Genomic DNA, 8,909 nt, shown 5'->3' on the forward strand with positions numbered 1-8,909 from the left:
TTATCCCAGCTCCTCGGGAGGCTGAGATCTGAAGATCACGGTTCAAAGCCAGGGGCAGGGAAGTCTGTGAGACTCTTATCTCCCATGAAAACCAGAAGTGGTACTGTTGCTCAAACTGGTAGAGGGCTAGCCTTGAGTGAAAGAGCTCAGAGACAGCACCCAGGCCCTGAGTTCAAATCCCACATCTGACAAAATACAAAGAAAAAAAAAATCAAGCCCTACAGACTTAAAAGGATAAACACAAAAGGAGGCCCTCTCTCCCCAAAGATAAATAATATTCCGAATTTCAACACCTAGCTCACCTGGACTTTGACCAATCTGGACTTGATATGATTTTGACCAAGTTGCTTAACCTCTCTGACCCTCCCCTCCTCGCCTCCCCAGTCCTGGAGTTTGAACTCAGGGCCTGGGCACTGTCCCTGAGCTATTCCTTTTAAGGCTGGCACTTTACCACTTGAGTCCCATTTCTACTTCGAGCTTTTTGCTGGTGAATCTAAATCTCTCTAATTTGTCTACCCGGGCTGGCTTCAAACCATGACCCTCAGAGCTCAGCCTCCCGAGCAGCTGGGTGTGTGCTACCAGCTCCTGCAGGAAAACAAAAATTGAGGATTTGAAAGATTTTCACCTATCGAGACCAAATCCCCACTCCTCCCTCATCCCATTCCCCCCCTCCCCCCCAGCCTCCCCAGCTCAGGTGAGGGGAAGTTGAAATTGCCAACTTCTCCTGTAACAATACTTTTCTTTTTGACAGGTTGTGGGGCTTGAACTCTGGGCCTGGGTGCTGTCCCTGAGCTCTTCAGCTCAAGGTTAGCACTCTACCACGGGAGCCATAGTGCCATTTCTGGTTTTCTGGTGGTTCATTGGAGATAAGAGTGTCATGGATTTTTGTACCTGGGGCTGGCTTTGAACTGTGATCCTCAGATCTTAGCCTCCTGAATCGCTAGGATGACAGGTTTGAGTCCTGGGTGCCTGGCTACAACAGTGCTTTTGATGAGGCTGGAGGATGCAGAGAGAGAGGGAGGGAGAGAAAGGGAGAGAATGGTAAAATCCAGAGAGACATCATTTTGGCAAGGAGAAGGCAACGCAATATGAACTGTGGGGGTGGGAGCGTTCGGGAACATTCGAGGAACTCTGTTTTCCTGGAACCCACTGTTGAGATCAGTCTGCTCAAGGGAGGCCTAGGGCTGTGGGCTGCAAACTTGGTGAAATGAGTCATTCATTCTGAGTTGGCTGAGAATTGGGCTGTGTGGTTCATATTTGGCATCCTAACTACTCAGGAGGTTGAGATGTAAACTGCCTTGGGACACTTTGTCTCTCATTCTCCAGCAAAAAGGTGAAAGTGGAATTGTGGATCAAATGGTAGTGCACCCAGCCTTGAAGGAAAAAGCTAAGGGACAGTACCCAGGCCCTGAGTTCAAGCCCCAGGACTGGCAAAACATTAAACAAAATATTAATAGTAAGGTCAGGACACGGGTGGCTCACACCTGTAATCCTAGGGACTCAGGAGGCTAAGATCTGAGGATCGTGGTTCAAAGCCAGCCCAGGAAAGTCTATGAGATTCTTATCGCCAGAAAACCTGAAGTGAAGTTAAGCTGATTAAAACTTTCGGTATAGGAATCAGGTTTCCCTGAACTGAGTCTCTGTTCCATCCAAGTCTTGTTTTGTGCTTGTAGTGGGGCTTGAAATCTGTACACTCTCCCCCCCCTTTTTTCTTTGTCCAAGGGTGGTGCTCTACCACTTGAACCATGCTTCCACTGTCAGCTTTTTGCTAAATTGAGGTAACTTTTTGTTGCCTCCACTTTGAACTGTGAGTCTCAGATCTCAACGTCTCCAGTAGGCAGAATCATAGGCATGAGTCACAGGCCTACCAAAACTTTGAATTTGAAGGATTTTCTATCTATTTTTGCCAGTCCTAAGGCTTAAACTTGGGGCCTAGGCACTATTCTTGAACTCTTTTTTTTTTTTTCTTTTTTGATCAGTTGTGGGGCTTGAACTCAGGGCCTAGGCTGTGTCTCTGCGCCTCTTTGTGCTCAAGGCTAACACACCACTTCTAGTTTTTGGAGATAAGAGTCTGCCAGGGCTGGCTTTGAACCGTGACCCATAGACGTCAGTCTCCTGAGCAGCTAGGATGACAGGCATAAGCCACCTGTGTCCAGATGAATTTGAGAGATTTTTGTTTGGTTGGTTGGTTTTTGGTATATATATGCTGGTATTTAGTTCTGAACTCAGGACCTCATACTCCTACTTGTTTTTTTTTTTTATTGTTTGTTTTTAACTCAAAGTTGGTGATCTACCACTTGAGCCACAAAACTTTTTTTTCTAGAAAAATTGGAGTAAAATCTAATAAATGCTATTGGTGAGAATAACAAATTAGGGGGTCGGGAGTTTGGCCTAGTGGTAGAGTAATCGCCTAGCATGCACGAAGACCTGGGTTTGAATCCTCAGTACCACATACACAGAAAAAGCCAGAAGTGGTGAAGTGGCTCAAGTGACAAGAGTGCTAGACTTGAGAAAGCCCAAGAACAGTGCCCAGGCCCTAAGTTCAAGCCACAGGACAGGAAAAAAAAAAAAAATGGGGACAAAATCAAGTTGGTATGCAGTGAAAAAAAAATCTATGATTCCATGCAAAAAATATGTCAAAGTTCTCAGCTGAATAAGTCATAAGTAAAATAAACAGATGAAACATTTTTTTTTGCTCAGTGCTTCTGGCTCTCTTTTGACATAGGGAGGGCGTGTCCTCTATTTCTTTGCTGTCTTGCAGGATCAAAGGTCAAAGAAAGATAGAAAACACCCTTAAAAAAAAATCAAAACAAGGCCACAGGTGGCCTCATGCTTGACATCCTAGATGCTCAGGAGGCTGGGACCTCAGGATCCTGGTTCAAAATCAGCTTGAGTAGGAAAGGCTGTGAGCCCCTTCTCTCCAATTTAATCACCCCAAAAGCCAAAAGTGGAGCTGTGGGCTCTGGTGAGTAGAGTGCCAGTGTGGAGAGCAAAAGAAAGAACTCAGGGACAACATCACCCAGGCCCTGAGTTCAAGACCCAGGACTGGCATTAGAAAAAAAAAAAAGACCCAAACAAAAGCACTCCGTTCCTTGACCTTCTGGAAGAATCCAGACGGTGGAAAGTTGGGGCTTAAGGGATGAAAATGCAGAAATGGCCCCGTGGGTACACACAGACTCTGGGTGAACAGTAAGCTGTCCTCCCTCCCCCCCCCCCCCAGCGCAGGGGCAGAGGAGAAACCGCAGAATGTTCCAGAGCAGCTCCTGGTGGCGCAATGTTTATGTTTGTGTATCTAGCATGGGGGGGGGGGTGTCGCCGCCTGGGGCTCCGTGGTCCGGATGGTGGGGGGCGGGGGGCCTGGGGTCCCCAGCCTGGGGCTCTGCGGTCCGGATGGTGGGGGGCGGGGGGCCTGGGGTCCCCAGCCTGGGCTCTGTGGTCCGGATGGTGGGGGGTGTCGCCGCCTGGGGCTCCGTGGTCCGGATGGTGGGGGGTGGGGGGCCTGGGGTCCCCAGCCTGGGGTCTTTCAGGGGGGGTCCTTGGAGCCCCGCGGGTTCAAAAGGCAATGACTTCACATTGGAAATCTGGGGAGGTGACCCGTCCCCCAGGCCACCCGGGACGCCCCCGGCCCCGGGGTACCGGGCGGCGTCTCCTCGGGCCTCAGTTTCCCCGATTGCTGCTGGAGGGGAAGGAAACGAGAGGGAAGGCGCTCAGATGGGTGTGCGCGGGGGTGGGAGGTGGGGTTCCGGGTCCGCACAGCCTCAGTCCTGGGGGTCGCGGGGCCCGGGGAGAGGGGGGGGGGCTCGGCCTGGACACCGCTCCGGGGAGCGCGGGGCGGGGGCCGGGCACCGCCTGCACTGCGCATGCTCCGGGTTCCAAGGCCGATGACGTCTTCGCCTTGGGCTCCGGAGGCGCCAAGGCCCGGCGGGGCGGGTGACGTCACCGCAGCACCACGTGACCGCCATTCAAACAAACAGCCCTTCCCCCCCTCCAGGCCCCCCTCCCTCTCCTCCCCGCGCGCGCACGCGCACGCCCAGGCCCCGCCCCCCCGGCGGCTGCTTATAGCGGCGCGGCGCCCGGCCCGGCGCGCGGCGGAGGAAGAGCGGCCTGGAGCTCCCGCGGCGACCCCGAGGGCGGCGGGCGGCGGCCATCCCCGGTGCGGTCGCGCTCGAGCTCCCCTGGCAGGGACGCGCCTGGGTGGTCGGCGGGCCATGGTGATGGAGGTGGGCGTCCTGGACGCCGGGGCGCTGCGGGCGCTGCTGCGGGAGCGCGCGGCGCAGTGCCTGCTGCTCGACTGCCGCTCCTTCTTCGCCTTCAACGCCGGCCACATCGCGGGCTCGGTGAACGTGCGCTTCAGCACCATCGTGCGGCGCCGCGCCAAGGGCGCCATGGGTCTGGAGCACATCGTGCCCAACGCCGAGCTCCGCGGCCGCCTCCTCGACGGCGCCTTCCACGCCGTGGTGCTGCTGGACGAGCGCAGCGCCGCCCCGGACGCCGCCAAGCGCGACGGCACCCTGGCCCTGGCGGCGGGCGCGCTGCGGCGCGAGGCGCGCGGGACGCGGGTGCTCTTCCTCCAAGGTGAGGGCCGGGCCGGGGCGAGGGGAGGAGGATCGGGGGTGCCCTCCGTCCCTGACACCGGGCGGGGAGGATCAGGGGTGCCCTCCGTCCCTGACACCGGGTGGGAAGAGGATCGGGGGTGCCCTCTGTCCCTGAGCCCGGGTGGGGAGGAGGATCGGGGGTGCCCTCCGTCCCTGACACCGGGTGGGAAGAGGATCGGGGGTGCCCTCTGTCCCTGAGCCCGGGTGGGGAGAGGATCCGGGGTGCCCTCCGTCCCTGACACCGGGTGGGAAGAGGATCGGGGGTGCCCTCCGTCCCTGACACCGGGTGGGGAGAGGATCCGGGGTGCCCTCCGTCCCTGACACCGGGTGGGAAGAGGATCGGGGGTGCCCTCCGTCCCTGACACCGGGTGGGAAGAGGATCGGGGTGCCCTCTGTCCCTGACACCGGGTGGGGAGAGGATCCGGGGTGCCCTCCGTCCCTGACACCGGGTGGGAAGAGGATCGGGGGTGCCCTCTGTCCCTGAGCCCGGGTGGGGAGGATCAGGGGTGCCCTCCGTCCCTGACACCGGGTGGGGAGGATCGGGGGTGCCCTCCGTCCCTGACACCGGGCGGGGAGGAGGATCGGGGGGGTGCCATCCCTGACACCGGTTCGAGGGAGAAGAGAGGGAGATCGGGGCGTCCCACACCCTGGATTCGGGGTGCGCGCGTGGGTTAGGGCTGTCTTCTCTCTTAGGGACTTTGTCCCTCGCTTTTGTTGGGTTTCAGGAACAGAAGACTTAGCCTGGGTCCCCCCCCCCCCCATGGACGGCTGAAGTGCTGGTCTCTAGGTGCTCCCTACCTCTGCACCCCTCAGTCCCTTACCTGTCTGTGCCTCTGTATTGCAGGAGGATATGAGGCGTTCTCGGCTTCCTGTCCCGAGCTGTGTAGCAAGCAGACGACCCCCCTGGGGCTCAGCCTTCCCCTGAGCTCCAGCGTCCCCGACAGCGCCGAATCCGGGTGCAGCTCCTGCAGCAGCACCCCACTCTACGATCAGGTGAGTGGGGACCCCAGCCGCCACCGGAGGACTGGGAGGAGAGAGAGAGAAGGGCTGGCACAGGCCGGGAAGAGCTGTGCCAGCGAGAATATAGCAAGTGACTGCAGGTTTATTTATATGTGCCAGAGGGGATTTTATTTTATTTCACGGTCAAATGGAGACCTGGCTGTAACGCCTGCCTTTACAGAAGTGAACTCGGTGCTTCCCAGAACAGTGGGTTCCCTTAACAAATCCATCGCCAACCCCACCCCCCCTTCCTTTTTTTTTTTGTGCCCTTACTGGGGCTCGAACTCAGGACCTGGGAACCATCTCTTTTAATTTTCATTCACAGTTAGCACTCTTTACCACCTGAGTCCACAGCTCCACGTGTGGCTTTTTGTTGGTTTTGGGGGGGGGGAGAATAAAAGAGTCTCACAGACTTTTCTTGCCCCAGGCTCCTTTGGAAGCCCTGATCCTCAGATCTCGGCCTCCCCGAGTCGGTGGGATGAGAAATGTGAGCCACTCCCTTGTTTCTTTTCTTTCTTTTTTTTTTTTTTAAACTCCATGAACAGAGCTAAGCATGAGAAGGTGAATGGCTGTCTGCAACTCCCTTCTTTAGTCAGGGAGTTTTTGCGGGTGTGGGCACTGGTATTGACTTTTGAGCAAGACTGAGTGTGGGGGATTTTTTTTTTTTTTTGGTTTTGTTTTCTGCACTGCAGGGTGGCCCTGTGGAGATCCTGCCTTTCCTGTATTTGGGAAGTGCCTACCACGCTTCCCGGAAGGATATGCTGGATGCCTTAGGCATCACGGCCTTGATCAACGTCTCGGCCAACTGCCCTAACCATTTCGAGGCTCACTACCAGTACAAGAGCATTCCCGTGGAAGACAGCCACAAGGCCGACATCAGCATCTGGTTCAATGAGGCCATCGACTTCATAGGTAATTGGAGGTCATGCCTGGGACTGCTCTGACTCTGTCTCTTGGGGGGCCCTGGGGGCCTTCCTCTCATCCTTTAACCATCAACCCTAGTCTAAGGAACCATCCTAGCAAAAGTAAGGATTTGCCAGCATCCCACTTTACAGATGTACAAGCTGAGGCTCCTTTGAATTGACTTGTCCAGGATATATCTGTTAAATAAATCAGTACTACCCAGTTGTGGGTTCAAGGCGCCCTCTCCCCGCTTTATTTGGTACCAGTCTTAGGGCTTGAACTCAGGGCCTAGGCACTGTCCCTGAGCTTGTTTTGCTCAATGTTAGCACTCTACCACCAAAGCCAAAGTGCCACTTCCAACTTTTTGGCAGATTAGAGATAAGAGTCTCCTGGACTTTTCCTACTCAGGCTGGTTTCGAACTGCTGTCCTCAGATCTCAGCTTCCTGAGTAGCTAGGATTACAAGAGTAAGCTGGCAGGACTTAGTTTATAGTATATACACTCCTTACTGTATCTTATTTATTTTTGTGCCAGTTGTGGGGTTTGAACTCAGCCTGGGCACCATTCTTGAGCTTCCTTTTGCTCAAGGCTAGTGCTCTACTACTTGAGCCACAGCGCCACTTTCTGGCATTTTCTGCATATGTGATACTGAGGAATCGAACCCAGGGCTTCATGCACGCAAGGCCAGCACTCTGCCACTAAGCCACCTTCCCAGCCCCACCTCCAGCTTATTGAGATGGAATCTCACAGACTTTTCCTGCCTAAGCTGGTTTCGAACCTCGATCACTCAGATCTCAGCCTTCTGAATGGCTGGGGTTCAGCCACACCTGGCTCCTGAGTTCACCAGCCCTTCTCTTTGTATTCTAGACTCCATCAAGAACGCTGGAGGGAGGGTCTTTGTCCACTGCCAGGCTGGCATTTCCCGCTCAGCCACCATCTGCCTGGCTTACCTCATGAGGACTAACCGGGTAAAACTGGACGAGGCCTTCGAGTTTGTGAAGCAGAGGCGGAGTGTCATCTCCCCCAACTTCAGCTTCATGGGTCAGCTGCTGCAGTTTGAGTCCCAGGTGCTGGCCCCCCACTGCTCAGCTGAGGCCGGAAGTCCCACCATGACAGTCCTAGACACATCCACTACCACTGTGTTCAACTTTCCTGTCTCCATTCCTGTGCATCCCACGAACAGTGCTCTGAGCTACCTGCAGAGCCCCATTACCACCTCTCCCAGCTGCTGAACAGCCTGGAGGGGTGACCTGTCCTACCTGAACTGACTCCAGGCTCCCTGGGAGGAAGGAGGCAATAACCCCGGAAGGGGCGGGCTCTCGGGCCTCCCAGTCTTCTCATTTCACTTGGTTCCCAAGATGCAGTCATACTCATGATAGCTTTGGTGCAAGAAATGGCTTAAGCTCAGCACATTGGGGACCAAATCTATAAACATGGGGTGGGGAGAGGGGTTTCCCTCCGGCCCCCCCCAACAGAATGGGGCACAGAAGAAAAGATTATGAGTTTGTGTCTGTTTTGCCTTGGCCCTGGTTTGTTTGTTTGTTTGTTTTCTAGAAATTCTTCATGCTTGATATAACTCCCAGTATTATTATCCCTGACCATATACACGTAGGAGAAGATATCTTTATTTATTTTTGTGGAGGTGACCTACTTTCACAAATGTCTGTTGTCTACTCCTAGCAGAAACAAATACCTCAATTTTGTTTTGTTTCTCTGTGTGTGTCCGTGTCTAATGTATTATCATATAAATAGATCCTAAGCAGGTTGGTTGGTAGCACTGATGGAAACCACCAGTGTTTTGTTTGTTTGTTTTTAAGTTGCCAACAGTTATATGTTTGCTGATTATTTATGACCTGAAATAATATATTTCTTCTTCTGAGAAGATATTTTTTTGGTATATAATATGGAGGACTTTTTTTTTTTATACAACAGAATAAATTATGGCATTTCTATTGAAATCTTAATGCTTTGCTTCTTTGGTCATCTCACCTGTTGGCCTCGGGTCAGTGAAAATTGGGAAGCAAGGACCTGGGAGTTTGGCCTAGTGGTAGAGTGCTTGCCTAGCATGCATGAAGCCCTGGGTTCGATTTCTCTGCACCACATACACAGAAAAAGCCAGAAGTGGAGCTGTGGCTCAAGGTAGAGTGCCTTGGGTAAAAAAGCTCAGGGACAGCACCCAGGCCTTGAGTTCAAGCCCCAAGGTGGGCAAAAAAAAAAAAAAAAAAGATGCTGAGGCATAGAGGCATTGCATATGTATATGTATTGTGTATAATATACACATGTAAATATATTGTATATATTACATAATACATTAGATATACAGTATATATATATATATATAATATATATATAGCACTTTTTTTGTGTGTTAGTCTTGGGGTTTGAACTTGGATACTAGTATTCTCTTTTTTTT

General features: G+C 53.3%; 1 protein-coding gene across 1 annotated transcript; it reads left to right on the forward strand.

Annotated features, from left to right (window-relative positions):
- Window positions 1-4,143: 4,143 nt before the first annotated feature.
- Dusp1 (dual specificity phosphatase 1) lies at window positions 4,144-8,460 on the forward strand. The gene is made up of 4 exons (XM_090325369.1): window positions 4,144-4,575; window positions 5,440-5,588; window positions 6,287-6,506; window positions 7,364-8,460. The coding sequence occupies exons 1-4, from the start codon at window positions 4,209-4,211 to the stop codon at window positions 7,726-7,728; spliced, it is 1,101 nt and encodes a 366-aa protein (XP_090181495.1). The 5' UTR covers window positions 4,144-4,208; the 3' UTR covers window positions 7,729-8,460.
- The last annotated feature ends 449 nt before the right edge of the window (window positions 8,461-8,909 follow it).

Source organism: Megascapheus bottae, chromosome 38 (genome assembly GCF_031878675.1).
Source record: "Megascapheus bottae isolate mThoBot1 chromosome 38, mThoBot2.hap1, whole genome shotgun sequence".
NCBI classification, from domain to species: Eukaryota; Metazoa; Chordata; class Mammalia; order Rodentia; family Geomyidae; genus Megascapheus; species Megascapheus bottae.

Excerpts from the sequence above, each read along its gene's own strand:
- Dusp1 (XM_090325369.1), top strand. The coding sequence starts at position 4,209 with ATGGTGATGGAGGTGGGCGTCCTGGACGCCGGGGCGCTGCGGGCGCTG. Across the intron at positions 4,576-5,439 it reads GCGGGTGCTCTTCCTCCAAG|GAGGATATGAGGCGTTCTCG; the intron begins GTGAGGGCCGGG and ends TCTGTATTGCAG. Across the intron at positions 5,589-6,286 it reads GCACCCCACTCTACGATCAG|GGTGGCCCTGTGGAGATCCT; the intron begins GTGAGTGGGGAC and ends TCTGCACTGCAG.